General features: G+C 38.9%; 1 protein-coding gene across 1 annotated transcript in view; it reads left to right on the top strand.

Moving 5' to 3' along the window:
* The window catches only part of Mcub (mitochondrial calcium uniporter dominant negative subunit beta), a 125,671-nt gene extending 102,716 nt beyond the window's left edge, over window positions 1-22,955 (top strand). The window contains 5 exon segments of the mRNA XM_078021818.1: window positions 19,345-19,505; window positions 20,687-20,890; window positions 21,429-21,545; window positions 22,739-22,786; window positions 22,788-22,955. Coding sequence (XP_077877944.1) covers window positions 19,345-19,505; window positions 20,687-20,890; window positions 21,429-21,545; window positions 22,739-22,786; window positions 22,788-22,817 — 560 coding nt within the window. The 3' untranslated portion in view covers window positions 22,818-22,955.
* Window positions 22,956-23,423: the final 468 nt, after the last annotated feature.

Genomic DNA, 23,423 nt, shown 5'->3' with positions numbered 1-23,423 from the left:
ATTCTTTAGAATAAATACTGAGGAGTGGTATAGACACATTATATGGTAGTTCCATGCCTAGTCTTTTGAGGATCCTGTTTATTTCCATATTTGTTGTACTGATTTACAATCCCAACAACAGTGTAAAAATGTCTAACATCATTAGTAATTATGGAAATATAAATCAAAACTATACTGAGATTTCATGTAACTCCAATTAGAATGGAAGCCATCAAGAATACAAACAATAATAAATGCTAGAAAGGATTTGAACATTTTTTTCATATTTCTTTTTAGCTATTTGTATTTCTTCTTTGAGCAGTGTCCATTTAATTCACATGCCCATTTATTAATTGGGAAATTTGGGGTTTGGTTTGTGTTTGTTTTTTAGTTCTTTTTATATTCTGGGTAAAATCCTCTGTCAGAATAGTAGTTAGCAAAGGTTTTCTCCCATTATGTAAGTTTTCTTTTCATATTCCTAATTGTTTTCTTTGCTGTGTGGAAGCTTTTTAATTTATACTATCTCATTTATGAATTGTTGGCAATATGTCCTGAACTTTAGACGTCCCATTGAGAAAGTCACTGCCTGTGTTATATGTTGGAGGGTTGGATCTACATTTTTTCTAGGAATTGCATATTTTCTGATCTGTTTCCTAGGTCTTTGATCCGTTTTGAGTTGATTTTTGTGAGAGACAAGGGTCTAGTGTCATTTTTCTACATATGGATAACCAGTTTTCCCAGCACCATTTGTTAAAAAGGCTATCTTTTTCTCCAATGTATGTTTTTGGAACCTCTTTCAAGGATCAGATGACTATATCTTTGTGAGTTTGTGTTTCTATCTTCTGTATACTGGTCTATGTGTCTGTTTTTAAGCTAATACCATGCAGTTTTTAATACTATAGTTCTGTAGTATAATTTGAAGTCAGGTTTTTTGATGCTTCCAGCATTTTGGAAGGGGATGGGTTTGGCTTAGAATTGCTTTGGCTATTCTGGGCTCTTATTCTTCCAAATGAATTTTAGGACTTTTTTTTTTGTAGTTCTTTGAAGAATATCATTGGTATTTTGAATTTGTATACTGCTAACATTTAATTAAGAATTTTCATATCTGATAAATCAGTGATAGAACACATGTGTGTACCCAAGGCCCCGAGTTCAATCCTAAGCATCTATATATAAATCATCAATGACCTTAATACATTGAAAAAATTAGTCAGTGATCAAATTTCCCCAATTGCGGTCTCTATATTTGTTCAAGATCAGGTTTAAAGAAAAGAATTTTTGCATTTGAGTTCATCAAGGATATTGGAGTAGAGTTGACTTTCCTTGCTGTGTTCTTCTGTGGTTTCGGTGTTTGATACTAACTTCAAAAAATGAACTTGGGGATAAAGATGGCGGCGAAGGGAGTGCATCACCCCAGTGCGCCGCGTCACTGAGCGGGAGAAAGACGAGGTGAAAAGGCTGAAGGCTATCTTGTTGGGAATTTCCAGTGAAATTGAGGTGCTCCAGAATCTAGTGGACGGATTTTCATCGCGCGAGGTTCAGCTGTGGGAGCTCTATTTCTCCGCACGGAGGGTCGCATAGCCTGATCGGCGATCGCCCAGCGGCTGGAGTCTGAGGCACATGCTGGGAAGCGGCAAGGTGCTGGAGCGGGGGTGCAGCGATACGGATTCGGGGGGCTCCCGCCAGTGGTACAATGGCCTCGCTTAGTGCTGAGTTCCGGCTTTGAGACAGAGGAAAGAAGCGGTCCAGTTCGGTTCCAGACACTGGTCGGACCACGGAGGAGGTCAGCAGCCGCCATCTCGGAGAGATGACGTAATCATTCCCGTTTTCTACTGATCTCAGCTCATTCAGCTACGGAACAGGTGATTTCAGGCTGGTATTTGCCTGCGTCTCACAGACAGATTTTTTTGCTCAGGCTCGAGACTGGAGATCCCGTGGAGCTCCTGGGGGCTCGTTCCTGGCAAGGCCTGCCGCCGGGCTCAGAGCGGCCGGATTCTGGTCCCCGGGGCTAACTTGGCCCAGGGCTAGGGAACCTGTGGAGACTGCCTGTAGAGGCCAGCTCCAAGTGGAGCATGAGCTGAGCTTGGGGCGACTGGGTTCTGACTCCCGGAACAGTTTTGGCCTGGGGCTGGGGAACCCGTGGGGGTCACTCCTTGGAGCCAGCCCCCAGCGGAGCGTGCATCGGGATCGGAGAGGCCGGGTCTGGCTCCCGAAGCTGCTTTGGCCTAGGGCTGGGGAGCCTGCGGTGACTGCTTCTCGGTCAGGGTCCTGCTGGGTGCTGTGGGGGCCAGGGGGGCAGAGTGGAGCTGCCGCCTGCGCCCAGAGCAGGCCAAGTGACCCGCCGGCGTGGTATCACAACACCCCAACCACAGCTGGGGCCGAAGAGAGTAGCCGCCCACACCTAGAATAGGACCAGCGACCCCACGACGCGGTAGCCAAGTAACCTCATTTGGAGTAGGGGCTGTGCAGAGCTGCCGTCTGAGCCTGCAGGGTAGGCAGACCTGCGACCCACTGGCAAGACAGGCCCGGTAGCCTGCCAGCGTGGTGGACACATAGCACCGAGGCAGTCACGTCACACTGGTTGGAGTGGGGGTGGAGCAGGGCCGCCGCCTGGGTCTGGAGGGGGCTCAGCGACCCGTTGGAGAGGTAGTCAGGTACCCCCATTGGGAGTGGGGGCTGTGCAGAACTGCGACCCAACGGCCTAGAGGCCTGCCAGTGTGGTAGACACATCACACCAATTGGAGTGGGGACTGAGAAGAGCTCCGCCCACATCCGAATCAGGACCAACGACCCCAGGGCGTGGTAGTTACATCACCACATTGGAGTGGGGGCAGAGCAGGGGGGGTAGACCTGCGACCAACCAGCGTGGTAGACAGACCACCCTAATTAGAGGAGGAGCACAGCCACTACTCACCCTGCAAGGGAGACTTCCCAACTATACAAGAGCAATATAAATAAATAGGGGGTAAATTTCAAAAACACAACAGTTTCACCAAGCAGAAAGAAACGCGAGCAGTATGAAAAGACAAGGAAAGAAAGGACCACAAGCAATGCAGGTCAACTCAACTTTAGAAGAGGTAATAGCTGCAACAGATGGAATGTCAGATAAAGAGTTCAGGATATACATGCTTCAGATGATCTGGAGTCTCAAGGAAGACATGAGACAGCAAAATCAGACAATGAAAGATCACATTGACAATTAACTACATAAAAAAATCCAGGAAGTAAAAGATCAATTTCACAGGGAGATAGAGGTAATAAAAAACAAACAAATAGAAATCCTAGAAATGCAGGAAGCAATAAACCAACTTAAAAACTCGATTGAGAATACTACCAGCAGAGTAGATCACTTAGAAGATAGAACATCAGACAATGAAGACAAAGTATTTCAACTGGAAAAGAACATAGACAGCTCAGCAAGTCTGCTAAGAAACCATGAGCAGAACATCCAAGAATTATGGGACAATATTAAAAGACCAAACTTAAGAGTCATTGGGATACAGGAAGGCACAGAGCTCCAAACCAAAGGAATAAACAATCTATTCAGTGAAATAATACGAGAAAACTTCCCAGACTTGAAGAATGAGACAGAATCCCAAATCCTAGAAGCCTACAGGACGCCGAATGTGCAAAATCATAAGAGATCCACACCTAGACACATTATAATGAAGATGTCCAACATACAGAATAAGGAGAGAATTTTAAAAGCTACAAGAGAAAGGAAGCAGATTACATTTCGGGGTAAACCAATCAGGATAACAGCTGATCTCTCAACACAGACTCTGAAAGCTAGAAGATCCTGGAATAACATATTTCAAACACTGAAAGAAAATGGGTTCCAACCAAGAATCGTGTATCCAGCGAAATTAATCTTCAGGATGGAAGATGAATTAAAACATTACAGGAAGAGGCAATGGAAAATAACATTGAAACCCAACAGTGGGAGGTAGGACAGTAAAGGGGGGAAAGTAATCAAAGAGGAAAACAAATCAGGTTTAGTAACATTAATAAACAAATATGGCTGGAAGAACAAACCATATCTCAATAATAACCCTAAATGTTAATGGCTTAAACTCACCAATTAAGAGACACAGGCTAGTAGAATGGATCACAAAACAAGACCCAACAATATGCTGCCTACAGGAGACGCATCTGATAGGAAAAGATATTCATAGACTGAAGGTGAAAAGTTGGGAAAAATCATACCACTCATATGGACTGCAGAAACAAGCAGGAGTGTCCATACTCATATCTAATAAAATAGATTTCAAGCCAAAGTTAATCAAAAGGGATAAAGAAGGACACTTCATACTGCTCAAGGGAACCATACACCAACAAGACATAACAATCATAAATATATATGCTCCAAATAATGGTGCAGCTATGTTCATCAAGCAAACTCTTCTCAAGTTCAAGAGTCTAGTAGACCACCATACAATAATCATGGGAGACTTCAACACACCTCTCTCACCATTGGACAGATCTTCCAAACAAAAGTTAAATAAGGAAACTGTAGAACTCAATAACACAATTAACAACCTAGACTTAATTGACATATATAGACTATACCACCCAACATCAAGTAGCTACACTTTTTTCTCAGCAGCACATGGAACCTTCTCAAAAATAGACCATATATTATGTCACAGGGCAACTCTTAGACAATATAAAGGAGTAGAGATAATACCATGCATTTTATCTGATCATAATGGAATGAAACTGAAAATCAATGATAAAAGAAGGAAGGAAAAATCAAGCATCACTTGGAGAATGAACAATAGGTTACTGAATGATCAATGGGTTTTAGAAGACATCAAGGAGGAAATTAAAAACTTCTTAGAGTTAAATGAAAACACAGACACAACATATCGGAATCTATGGGACACATTGAAAGCAGTTCTAAGAGGAAAATTCATTGCTTGGAGTTCATTCCTTAAAAAAAGAAAAAACCAACAAATAAATGATCTCATACTTCATCTCAAAATCCTAGAAAAAGAAGAGCAAAACAACAGCAAAAGAAGTAGAAGGCAAGAAATAATTAAAATTAGAGCTGAAATTAATGAAATCAAAACAAAAGAAACAATTGAAAAAATTGACAAAACTAAAAGTTGGTTCTTTGAAAAAATAAATAAAATTGACAGACCCTTAGCCATGCTAACGAAGAGAAGAAGAGAGAGAACCCAAATTACTAGCATACGGGATGAAAAAGGCAATATCACAACAGACACTTCAAAATACAGAAGATAATCAGAAATTATTTTGAATCCTTATACTCCAATAAAATAGAAGATAGTGAAGGCATAGATAAATTTCTTAACTCTTATGATCTGCCCAGATTGAGTCAGGAGGATATAGACGACCTAAACAGACCAATAACAATAGAGGAAATAGAAGAAACCATCAAAAGACTACCAACTAAGAAAAGCCCAGGTCCGGATGGGTATACAGCAGAGTTTTACAAAACCTTTAAAGAGGAACTAACACCAATACTTTTCAACTTTTCAGGAAATAGAAAAAGAGGGAGAACTTCCTAATACATTCTACGAAGCCAACATCACCCTGATGCCTAAACCAGACAAAGACACTTCAAAGAAAGAAAACTACAGACCAATATCTCTAATGAACCTAGACGCAAAAATCCTCAATAAAATTCTGGCGAATCGGATTCAAATACATATCAAAAAAATTATACACCATGATCAAGTAGGATTCATCCCTGGGATGCAAGGCTGGTTCAATATACGGAAATCAATAAATGTTATTCACCATATCAATAGACTTAAAAATAAGAACCATATGATCATCTCGATAGATGCAGAAAAAGCATTCGACAAAGTTCAGCATCCCTTTATGTTCAAAACTCTAGAAAAATTAGGGATAACTGGATCATACCTCAACATTGTAAAAGCAATCTACGATAAGCCACAGGCCAGCATCATTCTGAATGGAGAAAAATTGAAGGCATTCCCTCTAAGATCTGGTACAAGACAGGGATGCCCTCTCTCACCACTTCTGTTCAACATAGTCCTCGAAACACTGGCCAGAGCAATTAGACAGATGAAAGAAATTAAAGGCATAAAAATAGGAAAAGAAGAACTTAAATTATCACTATTTGCAGATGATATGATTCTATACCTAGCAGACCCAAAGGGTCTACAAAGAAACTATTAGAGCTAATAAATGAATTCTGCAAAGTGGCAGGATATAAGATTAACATGCATAAATCAAATGCATTCCTGTATATCAGCGACAAATCCTCTGAAATGGAAATGAGGACAACTACTCCATTCACAATATCCCCCCAAAAAATAAAATACTTGGGAATCAACCTAACAAAACAGGTGAAAGACTTATACAATGAAAATTACAGAACCCTAAAGAGAGATATAGAAAAAGACCTTAGAAGATGGAAAAATATTCCCTGTTCATGGATAGGCTGAACTAACATCATCAAAATGGCGATATTACCAAAAGTTCTCTATAAGTTCAATGCAATGCCAATCAAAATCCCAATGGCATTTCTTGAAGAAATAGATAAAACAATCATGAAATTCATATGGAATAATAAAAGACCCAGAATAGCAAAAACAATGCTAAGCAGGAAGTGTGAATCAGGCGGTATAGCGATACCAGACTTCAAACTATACTACAGAGCAATAGTAACAAAAACAGCATGGTACTGGTGCCAAAACAGGCGGGTGGACCAATGGTACAGAATAGAGGACACAGTAACCAATCCACAAAACTACAATTATCTTATATTTGATAAACGGGCTAAAAGCATGCAATGGAGGAAGGATAGCATCTTCAACAAATGGTGCTGGGAAAACTGGAAATCCATTTGCATCAAAATGAATCTGAATCCTTATCTCTCGCCATGCACAAAAGTTAACTCAAAATGGATCAAGGAGCTTGACATTAAATCAGAGACACGGCGTCTGATAGAAGAAAAAGTTGGTTATGATCTACATACTGTGGGGTCGGGCTCCAAATTCCTCAATAGGACACCCATAGCGCAAGATTTAACAACTAGAATCAACAAATGGGACTTACTCAAACTAAAAAGTTTTTTCTCAGCAAAAGAAACAATAAGAGAGATAAATAGGGAGCCTACATCCTGGGAACAAATCTTTACTCCTCACACTTCAGATAGAGCCCTAATATCCAGAGTATACAAAGAACTCAAAAAATTAGACAATAAGATAACAAATAACCCAATCAATAAATGGGCCAAGGACCTGAACAGACACTTCTCAGAGGAGGACATACAATCAATCAATAAGTACATGAAAAAATGCTCATCATCGCTAGCAGTCAGAGAAATGCAAATCAAAACCACCCTAAGATACCATCTCACTCCAGTAAGATTGGCAGCCATTAGGAAGTCAAACAAGTGCTGGAGAGGATGCGGGGGAAAGGACACACTTGTTCATTGTTGGTGGGACTGCAAATTGGTGCAGCCAATTTGGAAAGCAGTATGGAGATTTCTTGGAAAGCTGGGAATGGAACCACCATTTGACCAGCTATTGCCCTTCTCGGTCTATTCCCTAAAGATCTAATAAGAGCATGCTACAGGGACACTGCTACATCGATGTTCATAGCAGCACAATTCACCATAGCAAGATTGTGGAACCAACCTAGATGCCCTTCAATAGATGAATGGATAAAAAAAATGTGGCATTTATACACAATGGAGTATTCCTCTGCATTAAAAAATGACAAAATCATAGAATTTGGAGGGAAATGAATGGCATTAGAGCAGATTATGCTAAGTGAAGCTAGTCAATCTTTAAAAAACAAATGCCAAATGACTCCTTTGATATAAGGGGAGTAACCAAGGACAGGGTAGGGACGAAGAGCTTGAGAAGAAGATTAACATTAAACAGGGATGAGAGGTGGGAGGGAAAGGGAGTGAGAAGGGAAATCACATGGAAATGGAAGGTGATCCTCAGGGTTATACAAAATTACATATAAGAGGAAAGGAGGAGTAAGAGAAGAATAATACAAGTGGAAGAAATGATTTACAGTAGAGGGGGTAGAGAGAGAAAAGGGGAGGGGAGGGGAGGGGAGGGGGGATAGTAGAGAATAGGATAGACAGCAGAATACATCAGTCACTAGAACGGCAATATGTAAATCAATGGAAGGGTAACTGATGTGATACATCAATCTGTATACGGGGTAAAATTGGGAGTTCATAACCCACTTGAACCAAACTGTGAAATATGATATATTAAGAACTATGTAATGTTTTGAATGACCAACAATTAAAAAAAAACGCAAAAAAAAATGAACTTGGATGTGTTCCATCCCTTTCTATATCATGGAATAGCTTGAGGAATATTACATTAATTCTTCTTTAAGTTATTTGGTAAATTTAGTTGAGAATCCATCTGGTCCTGGGCTTTTATTTATTGGAAGACTTTTTATTACTGCTTCTATATCATCACAAATTATTGGTCTGTTTAGCTTTTGTATGTCTTCTTGATTGAATTTTGGAAGATCATATTTGTCTAGAAATGTATCTATTTCTTCTACATTTTCCAATTTATTGAAGTTAAGTTTTCAGATTGGTCCCTACTGGATCCACTGGATTTCTGTGATGCCTGTAGTGATTTCTCCTTTTATGTTTCTAATTTTATTAATTTGGGTCTTTTCTCTTTTTCTTTTGATTAGTTTGGCTAAGGACTTATCAATCTTGTGTATCTTTTCAAAGAACCATTTCATTGATCCTTTATTTTTTTTTATTCTCCATTTCATTAATTTCAGCTCTGTTCTTAATTATTTAAAAAAATCTTCCTTCTACTAATTTTGAAATTGGTTTGTTCTTCTTTTTCGATGGCCTTGAGATGCATCATTAAGTTGTCTTTTGGTATTTGTCTGATTTTCTTATGTAAGCACTCATAGCTATAAAATTGTCTCTTAGAGTTTCCTTCATAGTAATCCAGAGGTCCTGGTATGTTGTATCAATATTTTCATTTGAGTTCTTAAGAATTTTTAAATTTCTCTCTGATTTTTTTTATCATCCACTCATCATGCAGAAGTGTATTGCTGCATCTCCATTTGGTTGTGTAGTTTCTGTAGGATTTTATTGTGTTGATTTCTAATTTTACTTCATTATCATCTGATAAGATGCAAGGAATCACTTTTCTTTGTTTGCTAAAAGTTGCTTTGTGGACTATATAATATGGTCTCTGTTGGAGAGGCTTCCATGAGCTGTTGAGAAGAAAGTGGATTCACCTGATGTTAGATGAAATATTCTATACATGTCTTTTTAGTCCGTTTGATTGATAATATTTTTTTTCAGGTCCAAAGAGTCTTTATTGACTCTTTGTGTCTGGATGACCTATCTTAATGATGAGAGAGGTATCCTAAAATCACCCAGTATTATTGTACTAGGGTCTATCTGAGGCTTCAGTTTGAGTAGTGTCTCTTTTATGTAATTTGTTACACCCACATTTGGGGCATAAATATTTATTATTGTTATCTCTTCTCTATCTATTGTTATCTTTACCTGTATGAGTTACCTTAGTTTTTTATTTCTTCTATGTGAAGTATTTCTCTAAGTAAGTTCTATAGTGCTGGCTTAGTAGTCATGAATTCTTTTACTTTCTACTTATCTTGGAAGATTTTTTATTTTCTTTTCAATTTTAAAGGATAGCTTTGCTTGATATAGCAATCTTGATTGACAGTTATTTTCTTTTAGGACTTGAAGCAGATCACTCCAAGCCCTCCTGGCATTTAGAGTTGGTGCTGAGAAACAATGATATTGATTGGCTTATCTCTAAATGTGATCTGATGTTTTCTGAAGCTTTTAAAATTCTATCTTTATTCTGTATGTTAGGCATATGTCATGGAGAGTTTCATTATTTATCTTGTCTAGTTGGGGTTCTGAATAATTCCTGTATCTGGATGTCCATTTCATTCTGAAGGTTTGGAAATTTTTCTGTTATCATTTCTCTGAATACTCATTGTCCAATGCATTAGCCTGTATCTCACAACCCTCCTCAGTTTTAATGATTCTTAAATTTAGTCTCTTAATGTTCCAGAGTTCTTGTATATTCTGATCATGGTTACTTATTTTCTTTTCTTTAATCCTGTCTGAATGTTCTTGGCTGGCCACTTTGTCTTCAAGCTGTAAGATTCTGTCTTCAGCATTTTCTATTCTATTAGAGAGACTTTAAATTGAACCCTCTATTTGACTTATTGTGTTTCATTTCCAAGATTTCTTTTTCAATAACTCTATTTTCTTATTAAATTTTTCATTCATGTCCTGTTCTGAATTCCTTAATTCATTCAATTGTTTTTCTGTTTTCTTGGAATTTGTTAATCATTCCTATAATTTTTATAATCATTCTTTTGAATTCTTTATCTGGTATTTCATCCACTTATTTGGGGGGTCAGTTGCTGGTAAATTATGAACTTTAGGAGGTGTCATGTTATCTTGTCTATTCATGTTTCTTGTATTCCTGTGTTGGGTTTTATGCATCTATTAGAATGTATTTCTCTTCCACTGCAAGTTTGGGCCTCTTAAGTGTACGGCCTTCAGTTACCAAAGTGTCCTAGAGTGATCTATGTTGAGATACCTCTGTAGGTATGGTATCCACAGCCTTTATGTTGATGCTCTCTGTATTTGCTATAACAGTGAATATACATGAGTGGGACCTGAAGGCCCATCCCTAGCAATTTCTACTTATGGAATTAGTTTGGGTTTTTGTCTTTTCTATTGTTTGTATTAAAGTATTGCTTAAGTTTGAGTGTTGTTAATTTGTGAGTGGAGCAAGGTGTGCTGTCTTTTGGCTGAGTAGCAGTTTCCACCCTCTGAACTTGTAGTGTCCCAATTGTTTCCTAGCATCTCACAGAATAGGGGGAAACAAACAATAGCAACAACCAATGCAAACAACATACAGCATTAAAATAATTGCCAGCTTCCTCCTATTTCATCTATAGTCTTAATTACCACAAAAAAAAATAGGAATGCTGTGGTCAGAGATTGCCAAAAGCAAAAACCATAAGTAACCATGAACTAGATCTGGCATAGAAGCAAACTACAGGTGTCAACTGTGTCATCCACAGCAGTAATAATTGAAATAGCATGAGTGGTGGGGGCAGAGTTATGTAAACTAATTAATTCTAAAAGATGATAAAAATACAGTTCATTAAGAGAAGAGAAAATGTGATAAGAAGGTAGAAAAGAGTTTACAATTTCAAAAGTTAACAGACAATGCAGAAGATATACAGTAGGTGATGGTTAAAAGGAAGGAAGAAAAATAGGAAAAACAAAGTAAAAGGAGCAAAATAGAGAAAACAAGAGAATTTGGCTATTAGTGGTAGAAGAAAAGACAAAAATAGAAAAAAGTAAGGGAAATTGCATGGAAATGGAAGGAGACCCTCAGGGTTATACAGAATTACATACAAGAGGAAGTGAGGGGAAAGGGAAAAAAAAACAAGGGGGAGAAATGAATTACAGTAGATGGGGTAGAGAGAGGAGAGGGGGGATAGGAGAGGATAGGAAAGGCGGCAGAATACAACAGACACTAGTATGGCAATATGTAAATCAGTGGATGTGTAACCGATGTGATTCTGCAATCTGTATACGGGGTAAAAATGGGAGTTCATAACTCAGTTGAATCAAAGTGTGAAATATGATATGTCAAGAACTATGTAATGTTTTGAACAACCAAAATAAAAATTTTAAAAATTTAAAAAATAAAAATAAAAAAATAGAAAAAAGTGAAACAAAATGAAAACAAAACAAAAATAAACAAACCTCAAACCCTAACCCTCAAAAGATATAAGGCAAGGAAAAATAACATTTTAAAAGTGCTATAAATGAGAAAAAAATATACATATATATATATATATATATATATTTGTATACATGTTCATGAACCAGTCAGCACAGCAAGAACACCAACACACACACACACACACACACACACACACACACACACACACATACACACACACACACACACACACACACACAAAGAAAAAAAAGATTCTTAATGAACGTTCACTGCCTGTGCCCGACTGTCCTTCCCATTTCTTTTCGGGCTATGTGTTGAGAGAAAGAGAGCAATGACTGGGGTTGTTATCCCCTTCTTTTTTTTAAATCTTCATTACATTTTTATGTGATGCTGAGGATCAAACCCAGTGCCTCATGCATGCTAGGTGAATTCTATACCACCGAGCCACAACCCCTCAACTTCTCTACTTACCAGTATAAGGTGGGATGGAGTGGGTGGGGCTGATGAAGAGTTCTGTGGGAGGAGTTCCCAATGCTGCGGGTTTTTTTTTTTTTTTTGAGCCCTAATATCCAGAATGTACAAAGAACTCAAAAAATTAAACAATAAGATAACAAATAATCCAATCAATAAACGGGCCAAGGACTTGAACAGACATTTCTCAGAGGAGGACATACAATCAATCAACAAGTACATGAAAAAATGCTCACCATCTCTAGCAATCAGAGAAATGCAAATCAAAACCACCCTAAGATACCATCTCACTCCAGTAAGATTGGCAGCCACTATGAAGTCAAACAACAACAAGTGCTGGCAAGGATGTGGGGAAAAGGGTACACTTGTACATTGCTGGTGGGACTGCAAATTGCTTAGAAAAATAGTCTCTGCTTAGAAAGATAAGATCAAGACACCTCTAGACCAGGTAGGTGCTTCTCTCTGTTGGGGGCTTGGATCTCAGGAGCCCCCAAGAATTCTGCTCAAGGAGCAGGGGAGCCAATCCTCCAAACACTCTGCTGCCAGGAACACAGCCTTCCCAGGCCTAGTCCCTAGGTGTACTCACATTCACCCGTTCAGAGTCCTAACTAACTTCAACTGGTCACGTGAACTCCAGACTCAAAGGAGAAGTGAATTGTGCTCCCCTTTGTTTTTCTGGCTTGAATCTCCCTGGGTACAATCTTTTCTGTGCTCCTTTCACTCACATTTTGTTAGGCAGAACCTAGGCCACACAGTGAGTGCTGGCTGAGACAGGGCAGTGTCTGCTGTGATTTCCCAGCTTTGCAGCAGTACCTGCAGCATGGACATCTCAAGTTGGCTCCACCTCAGCTCTCTGTGCCCAGTTGAGTACCAGAGAACCAGGGAGCACTGTTAAAACACTGTTTCACAGTGTACCCTCTGGACCAACCAAGTTCAGTCTGCTTTTCTGATCTGGTTTTTCTATACCAAATCTGTCTGTTGTGTTTTTGTGTGTGTGCCAAACACCCCCCACCCCCAGGGTGAACCAGAACAGCTCCTACTGCCACAAATGGCTTGGCTCCAATGTAGTCTTTCTTCTTGTGTTTAATGTACCCAGATTTCTAGTCTCTTAAGAGGTTCTAACTATTCACTATTGAATTTTAGTTAAATTCCTCTTTCACCCACCTCATGGAGAAGCAGTACTACTGCTGCCTGAATCCTGAGCACAGAGCAGCTGGGAATGAAGCCTTCCTCTAATCCACCATCTTGAGTCATCCATCCCAAGCATTTTGGATAGAGGACAGTCATTCTGAATTATTGTAGCCATTAACAATATACTTTTGGAAAATTTTTAGTTATCATTACTTCAAATACTGCTTCTGTTCCTTTCTTCTCCGTGTACTATTCTCATTATGCATATTTATACCTTTAGAAATTGTTCTATGGGTCTTAGCTATGTAGGTTCCCCTGCCCATTTTTTTCTCTTTAATTTTCAGTTTGGGAAGTTTCTGTGGACCTTTCTGTTGATATATGGTCAGGCTCACTGGTTCTTTGCTCCCCACCATCTAGTCTACTGATGAGCTTATCTGTCGCCAGCTTGCCAGGCTGACGAGATAGGCCAGGTTCAAGGATCTGGCTGTATTAATAACTAAGAAAACATCAAAGAAACCACACAAACATGAAAATACCTTTTTCTCAATTGCTGGGATCAGGGACAGCTCTGCGACCTCAAAGATCAGCTCCCACACTGGAAATAGGGGTAGGGGGACAAAAGAGGCAAGCAAGAGAGCAAGCACACTGGAACCCCTCTATTTTGGGGGGAAAGGACATTCAATAGAAAGTTCCACCCAAATAAGGCAAGGGATTGGGTTTCGAAGGGTGGAGTCTTACTTGGTGTTGTCTTGTGATCAGCAGGTTGATTGACATCTTGGCAAGTTATGCCTATCTCAGGGGTTGTGTAGGATCACAGGCAGAAGGAGAGGAAAGGCACACATACATCGCACAGCCCAACCAGGCAGCAGTGTCAGACAAGTCCCCTCATACTGCTCAAATGCGCATAGCTCACACACACAGCCCATGGATGGCTCATAACACCTGTCAAAGACATTTTTGTCATATTGGTTTTTATTTCTAGCAATTCCTTTTGGATCTTTCTTAGAGTTGACACCTCTCCATTTATATCCCTTGTGTTTTTGCATGTAGTCCTCTTTTTCCATTAGAGACTTCACATATTAATTACAGTTTTTTAATATACTAATCTGATAATTCAAAAAAATCTGTGCTGTGACCTTCCCCTTCGCCAAATCCCAACATGAAATATAAGCTTTAGTCCAGGTGACTAATCCACAGCCTCCAGTTCCTCCCTGCTGTGTTGGAATGAGCCCCAGGGGCCAGTGAGCCCATGTCTAAGTGTTCTCATGTACAAGATGCTCCACCTAACACTAACCAAGAGACCTGACCCATCTCACAGGGTGAATTAATGGGAACACAGACATGGTTGGAAGGAAAATGACAGAGGAATTATACCAGATAATTGAAAATTAAATTCATAAAATAAATTTGAAATTCAAAAATTATTTAAATGATTTTTTCCCTAAAATACTGGCAAATTTGGATTTGAAAATTCAGAAAATGAAAATGAAATCCACATGAAAGACACTTATAAAAGGAATAAATAGTCATGAAGAAAAATAATAATTATGTCGTTTGACCTTTACTTTGTTTTGTTTTGGTACTGGGGATTGTACTCAGGGGCACTTAACCAGCGATACACACATCCCCAGCCATTATTTATTTTTTATTTTGAGACAGGGTCTAAGTTTCTTAGGGCCTCATTAAGTTGCTGAGGCTGGCCTCCAACTCATGATCCTCCTGCCTTAGCCTCCCAAGCTGCTGGGATCATATTTGACCTTTATAAGGTGATGCCACAATGTTACGCTAGCTTAGGTTGGTGTTTTAACATATAAAGTATATAGTGCTTGTAGTTGTAGAAAAGCAGGGCCAAAGGCACTTGTCAGAAACTCAGAAAAGCATTTTTTGTTTTGTTTTGAATCATTGCATTATTCTTTTTCACTTGTTCTTTTTATTTAGAAAAGCATTTAAAAAACACCTTGACCAAACTCCAGTCAGGCCCTTTCAAGCCCTCTGTTTAATTAGGCTTTAGTTTTGGTCTATATAAACTGCTGCAGATTCTCAGCACAAGTGATGTGATGCACATATACATGTCTGCATTCCCTCCCTCTTACACTAAGACTTGAACAAACATTGCACAGTTTCTTTTTTTTTTATTGATACGAATATTACAGAGCTCATGATATATCATCTTTCATATATTTGACTCAATTGGGTTTTGAACTCCCATTTCTACCCCAAATACAGATTGCAGAATCACATCTGTTACATACTCACATTTTTACATAATGGCATATTAGTGACTGTTGTATTCTGCTACCTTTCCTATCCCCTACTATCCCCCCTCCCCTCCCCTCCCCTCCCATCTTCCCTCTCTACCTCCTCTGCTGTTGTTCAATTCTCTCCCTTTTTCCCCCTCCCCCTTGCCCCTCATAGCCTCTTATAATTCTGTGTATCATTGAAGGTCTCCTACCATTTCCATATGCTTTCCCTTCTCTCTCCCTTTCTCTCCCCCCAATCGACTTTGTTTACTGTTAGTCTTTTCCTTATGCTCTTCCTTCCTGTTCTGTTCTTAGTGGCTCTCTTTATATCAAAGAAGACATTTGGCATTTGTTTTTTAGGGCTTGGCTAGCTTCACTTAGCATAATCTGCTCTAATGCCATCCATTTCCCTGCAAATTCTATGATTTTGTCATTTCTTAGTGCTGCATAATACTCCATTGTATATAGATGCCACATTTTTTTTATCCATTCATCTATTGAAGGGCATCTAGGTTGGTTCCACAGTCTAGCTATTGTGAATTGTGCCACTATAATCATTGATGTGGCCGTATCCCTATAGTGCGCTCTTTTAAGGTCCTCAGGGAATAGTCCAAGAAGGGCGATAGCTGAGTCAAATGGTGATTCCATCCCCAGTTTTCCAAGGAATCTCCATACTGCTTTCCAAATTGGCCTCACCATTTTGCAGTCCCACCAGCAGTGTACAAGTGTACCCTTTTCCCCACATCCTCGCCAACACTTATTGTTGTCTGACTTCATAATGGCTGCCAATCTTACTGGAGTGAGATGGTATCTTAGGGCGGTTTTGATTTGCATTTCTCTGATTGCTAGAGATGGTGAGCATTTTTTCATGTACTTGTTGATTGATTGTATGTCCTCCTCTGAGAAATGTCTGTTCAAGTCCTTGACCCATTTATTGATTGGATTATTTGTTATCTTATTGTTTAATTTTTTGAGTTCTTTGTATATTCTGGATATTAGGGCTCTATCTGAGGTGCGAGGGGTAAAAATTTGTTCCCAGGATGTAAGCTCTCTATTTACCTCTTTTCATTGCACAGTTTCTGACAGTTCACAGTCTCATCTCTAGAATAAGTCCAGCCCTCTTAAAATGCCTAGCTGGAAGAGCTCAACACTATCAGGAGAATTTGGTTTGTTCCCACCAAAACCTGGTTATAGGCCAGTAAGCCCCTGAAGCCCTCTTAGAGCAGTTACTTTAGATGCTTGCAGTTTTAAACCCTTCTCTGCCCCTTAGAAGTGTACATCTACCACCTGGACCTGTCTTCTCAGGACCTGAGAGCTTTCTTTGAAATGCAGGTATTCAGGGACTTAACTGTTGCCCTGGCTCTGATTTGCTCCAGGCCCTCCGGTCAGGAAGATGTAATTTGTTTCTCCTCTGAATAGGTACAATGAACGAACCCCATGCCTAGTCATATTGACTCCCATCCTCTTTTTTTTTTTTAATATTTAATTAATTATTTATTTAGTTTTCGGCAAACACAACATCTTTGTTTGTATGTGGTGCTGAGGATCGAACCCGGGCCGCACGCATGCCAGGCGAGCGCGCTACCACTTGAGCCACATCCCCAGCCCCCCATCCTCTTTTTATAAATTTCCACTTTCCTGACTGCTCAGACCCCTGCTAATCTCCCTCCCTATTCTTTTATTCTTCTTTTAAAACATCTAGCAACCTCTAGATAAATTGAAGTCGGGTTCAGTTCACTTCATGCTGGGCCCCCATCCCTATTGCAGTAGTTTTTAATAAAAAAATCTGTCCCGGGCTGGGGATGTAGCTCAGTGGTAGAGTGTTTGCCTAACGTGTGCAAGGCACTGGGTTCAATCCCCAGCAGTACAAAAGTAAATAAATGTATCTTTACTTCATTAATATCTAGTTCTGTTGGTCTTTATTATACTCCATGGCTTTGAACAAAGTTGTGCCTGTCTGTATCTTCCTTTTGCATTCAGACCTTTTAATTGTCGATGATTTTCATGGTAAAGAACTTTTGAGTCTTGTGTGGATTTCAGAAGGCTACAAGCTAGTTTGCACCCTTCTGTGACAACTTTAGCCGAGAACATGGAAGAAATTAAAAACCACATCAAAACTTGAATAACTAGGTGGCAGTGGAAGAAAAATAACTCCACAACTATTGGCATGAATGGAAAACCAGCAGCTGATACTGATTGTGGGACCACCTGTCTCCCCATGTGCAGCTATTTCCTGCTGCCTGGCCGGCAGGTCTGTCTGCTCTCCCTCTTAGTAGCATTGGAGAACAGAAAGGTATCATCACAGCCTAATTTTATGTGAATTTATAAAACCACAGAGGAGGAAAGATGTGAAATCCATGATCAAAAGAGCACTATGTTAAAAACTCTGAAACTGGGACTCCTGTGGGGATTGAAAAAAGTAATTTTGCCTCTTCTCTTCGTATCTGAAAATAGACCCTTGTAACAAGAGACAGATTAGGAAAAACAAATAGTAGTTTATTATTGTGTACATTTCATACACACAGTGATTCTCAGAGAGGTGGCTTAGCATTCCTGCCTATATAACATCTTTAACAAAGAACACACGTTTTAGAAAAGTGCCAAGACAAATGAAAAGGACCCTGAGTCTCTTGGGACAGCAAATGTGGGAAGGCTGGTAAGCTAGTTAATGGTAGATAAAATCTAATAAGATTTGTCAGGGAGATGGCTCCAGTGCCATCTCTGGGCTGAAAAGGGTCTACATTTGTCTTTAGTGACCCACTTTTGTTCTGCCTGGTGGAGTGGGGAGGAGACCTTTGTAAGTCTGTGGCCTGTATTTTGGCAAGCAGAGGTGTCCCCCTGAGGAACTGTTACTGTACAAGGGGCAAGAGGCAGGGCTCTACTGCTGCCACTCCATAGACACTCAAGGGTCAAGTTGGCAGGAAAATGGGCTTCATTCAAAGCCAGCTTTGAGGAAGATAGAGGAAACTTTTGTTTGTTTGTTTCAAATCACCATCTTCAAAGAACTCTAGGTCAAGAAAAGCTTTTATTAAGAGAACACAGAGTATGGGACAGAAAGCCAGGGCAGGAGGTAGTTTTTATTCTCAGTTTGAAGAAGTTGCTTTTGATTTTAGAGGGAGACTAGAGCTTTTATTGTGTCTGCTCGTTACATGCCTTCAGCTTAAAATAATCCTTAAGGCAAAGTGGCACATTTTGGAGACGGCATAATTTTGATCTCCTACACTCATTTCCCCCCCCACAAATGCATATATGAATTGCCTTTCAGTTCTACATTTATTATGACTCCATTTGCTGAAAAGAACTTACACTTGAACTGCTTTTCAGATGTGTATTTTACCTTTGTTTACTTGGCTGTATCCGAGCTTCCTTCCCCTGTGGATTCTGACATAACTGTTGGAAAGATGGGGACAGAGAGTGGGATATGGGATGTGAGGTTGAGCTCAGGTATAAAAGTGAGCCCGTGACTCCATAAACCCCTAAAGGTGAGGTAGTCATCTTACACTTCCTGTATGTATATTTTTAAAGCAATAGCAAAAATCATGTTACAAAAGACAAACATAATGAATTTAAATCAACTGTCTTATGATTTATCATTATAGACTGCCTTATTAGGATCGACTAATCAAATTATCTAAAATAGAACAGACCAACACCAGATGCCTCCCTAGGAGGTGCGGTATGCAGATAGCCAGGCACTGGGACTCAGATTGGCTCCTTGGACTCCCACAGAAGGAAATAGTGTAGTGACTTCCATCATATTTCCTTCCCCAACCCAGAAAACTCAAGCTATGTGCACATGACTGAGATGGAAAGTGTGAAATCCTTGGTTCACAGACTGTTCACAGTCCTACATTTAGAAGACTCTCAGAAGAAAAGAGAACAACACTTGTTGGAGAAAATTGACCACCTGAAGGAACAGCTGCAGCCCCTTGAGCAGGTCAGGAAGCTTCATAGCCTGTATTTGAACACCAGACTGACGTTATTGTGCATTATTAAGTGTCCCTCGTGTGAGCATTTTTCTGAATGCTTTACATATGCTCAGTTTCCTCCTTTTAATTCTCATGAGTCTCAGTTTTCTTCCTTATATGCAGATGAAGAAACTGGATGATAGAGATATACAACTAGTATGTGGTCCAGTGTGAACATGAACTTGGGCAGCCTAACCACTGAGCTGCCTGGAGAGGATCAGCCCTGTAAATAAGTAGTGTATGAGCTGGGATGCACTACTTGGGAGTATTACCTCACAGGCTCTTGTTCTGCTTAACAGAATTGAGCCTGGGAAGTTAGCAATGGCTTCCTGACATTTGAGGTTAATCTGTGATGAAAAAAAAAGAAATGATTCACTTATTTGCAGAGTAGGGTGAAGCAATTTGTTTCAGGGGATAAAATCTCATTTTCAATTTTTTTTTTAAATGGGAGGATATATGTGTATCTTGTCCAAATAAAGTTTCTTGAGATATAATTTTTAATAGTGTTTAAGGGTATTTAGAGGATGCCAGAGAGAGGAACTTTCATTTTATTTTTCTGGATTGCTTATGCACGTTTTTATTTTTTTAAAGATATAAAAAGGTGCCCCTGTTGTCCTGTGCTTTGAGCTACTGTACTCCTACCTATGGCTCATTTTTTATTCTCTCTATATATTCTTACCTTTCACTGGAACTCTCTAGTTTGAACATAAAAGCCTCAATGTAGTCACATAATACCTGATGCAACGTGTGTTAATTTGGCCTTTTGCATTAAGAAATGAATCTGCACTGAGTCTCGGTGTACAAGTGTGCCTCTGGATGAATTCCTAGAAGCAGAGTTGCTAGGTCAAAGAAAATGGGCCTATAATTTTACTTAGGTTTCAAAGGATGACTTCTGGGTTTTCCATCGTATGCCCTTTTATACTAGGGTTTTGGTTTTGTTTATTACCTTTATAATTTAAAAGAGAAGTATTAATGAACTGATGTGGAAATGAGTAGTTAATATGTTTTATAAAGTATCTCTCCATATACCTGATCTCTTAATAAAGTAATGCAGGCATGCACTGGTTCAAATATTGCTCTTGCTTTTTCCCCTTAAGCTGATGCACCTATAAACTGAATTAATGGTCTTCCCCCTTCCCATGCCATCTAGGTGAAAGCTAGAATTGAAGCTCGCTCTGAGGCCAAAACCAGAGGACTCCTATGGGCTGGATTAGCTCTGCTGTCAGTTCAGGGTGGGGCACTGGCCTGGTTCACCTGGTGGGTGTACTCCTGGGATATCATGGAACCAGTCACATACTTCCTCACATTTACAAATTCCATGATCTACTTTGCATACTTTATACTAACTCGACAGGTGAGTAGTTAGGAAGTAAGTTCAAACATTTTGCAAGGAATTTCTTACCCAAGCCAAGCAATAAAACCTTTACTGAGTACTGCCATCTGGGTCTTCATGAGCTGGCGAATTTTTGTTATTTTCACCAGACTAGATGGAGAATTACAGCACAAATAAACTATATAAAATCTTGAATGAATAACACAAATTCCTCCATTGGGATCTTTTGTTCTATCTGTGTTCTTCATGACTTCATTCATAAAATAAAATTGAAGTTGCATTGCAAAATACCAAGTAATTCATGGTAGTTTTGCCAAAAATCTCCCTTCGCATTTTTCTCCTATTAATTTCTCTTACCAACTTGCTTGCTTGTGAAAGGAGCAGCTGATGTTAAACAAGACTAAATGTTCTAGTTGTGTTGGCTTATGTTTGCTCTAGTAGCCACTGCAAATATTTTTTTCATTCTTCTGCCTTCCCCTTGCTTTGGTGTTGCTAAGTCAAATATCTTTCCTCAAGAGGCAGTATGTTCATTCAACACATGCTGTTTTCTTTTCTTTAGAATTATACTTACACATTGATTAGCAGAAGGCAATTGCTTCAGTTCTTCCATAAGAAATCAGAGCAACAGCATTTTGATGTGGAACAATACAACAAGTTAAAAGAGGACCTTGCTACGGTATAAAAAACATCTCACGGCTGGTTATGTTGGGGACCCAGGACTGAGGGAGGGAAATGTAATTGTTGGGTCCTCTTCACAGGCTGGTATCTAGAGAGATTTCTGTGTGTAGCAGGACTGGTCCACAAAATGGTTGACATATCTGATATTAACTTCACATTCTAGCTTTATTCTTCTGTACTATACATGGGGATAGTTTTAAATGTATGTGAAAATGTCTTATGAGTTTGAAATAGAAAAAATAAAGTTTTCACTAGAAATCTGTTTCTAAGCATATAGAAACTAGAACTGTAGAAAGATAAACACTGATGGGAATTTTAAACTCTAAAGGCATTTATTTATGTTTATTTCCCTTCAAGTAGAAGAATTATAGTACTCCTTCTCTCACCCCGTCCCCTCTTTCAGATGAGGAAACGGGCCTTAAAGTTACTTACCCAAGCGTACACTTCTAGAAGGGCAAGTGAGCCTATCAGACTTCAAGCCTGTCAGTTCTTAAGTGTTTTTTCCACCATCTGTTCCTTAGGCAGCTTTTATCTCTGGCCTCCCAATGTACTAACTTTCTTCAGATGCACTTCTCAGCACATAACTGGATTTTTCACTTTTCTTAGTAATTTTTTTAAACAAAGTCTTGATAAAAATATCCTCCCTGTCTTTTATTTTATCTGTTTTGTTTTAAACTATCCACCCTTGAAATTAAAAAAAAAATTACTAGAATTTGTAAGCCAAAATTAAAGAACTTTAAAAAATATTTCATATTATCATTATATAGAAAAATATATTTTTTTTCATTTTGTAGTTTCCCTAACATTTAAACAATCCAAGGCTAAGGAATCTTCTTCCAGCATTTAAGATATAATATATCATCTTGTAAAGTATTTATGATATTATTTTTAGGTAATAAAGTGAAGAGAAAAGGGGAAACTTACAGGTCACAAGACTTTATTTTTTTAGAATATGAACTGGAAAAAACATTTCAAAGGGAATGAACTAATATTTTAAAGCATATGGATGAAGTAGAAACTATAAACTCATCTTTTAAAAAGGATTCATATAAAATTGAAATAACTATGGCATTTGTGCTAACAGTTTAAATACTCATTCCCCAAAGAAGACATTAACTATATAGAATTCCAGGCATTAATGCCGGTTTCTCTTCTTCTCTGATCTTGTGCTTCTGCTTTTTCCCATGACAGGCTAAAGAAGCCCTGAAACGTGTGCGCCATTCTCTCTACTTGAGGATGCCAAGTAGAAGAACTCAGTGAAAAGAATTAATCTCACATTTTTAAACACCATTGGATTTTCCATTTTGTATTGATTTTGTAATTTCCAAACTGGATGTTTTTGAGTCTCATAGTTCATTTTAATTTTACTGTCTAATCTTTTTAGTTAATAAATTCATGTAAAACAGAAGTACTTGTAGAAGTTTTCACTTGACATTCTTGGTGTGTAGATGTTTGTGACTTGTTATTGTAGACGGCCTGTCTGCCTCTTCCAAGCAGTAGCTGCTGCAGTCGGCTAAAAATCCTCACCACCCTGACCTGTGTCCATCCCTTTGTGGAGGCAAAGCAGTCTGTGTGCTTGGCATCCACTTTCGATCTCAGGCTTTGTTTGGAATTGATTTGTCATTAACTCCTTTTTTTCACACTCAGTAATTAGAAGACCTTTATCAAAAAGGTATGTTTTGTCTCTAACTGCAGTTGGTATTTTCTGAACTGCAACTGAAATACAAGCTAAGTATTGCTTTTGAACTAGCAGCTCACATGTCCCAGTTCTCAAAGCCCAAACATTTAATCTTCTTCATCCCAACAAGTTACTATCAGAACAGTATTATTCAAATTTTATATAAGACCTAAGCTTTAAAAGTAATATGTTATTCTG

This window comes from Ictidomys tridecemlineatus, chromosome 9 (genome assembly GCF_052094955.1).
Source record: "Ictidomys tridecemlineatus isolate mIctTri1 chromosome 9, mIctTri1.hap1, whole genome shotgun sequence".
NCBI classification, from domain to species: Eukaryota; Metazoa; Chordata; class Mammalia; order Rodentia; family Sciuridae; genus Ictidomys; species Ictidomys tridecemlineatus.
The sequence above is the reverse complement of the archived record's forward strand: the minus strand, read 5'-3'. Positions and strand labels throughout refer to the sequence as shown.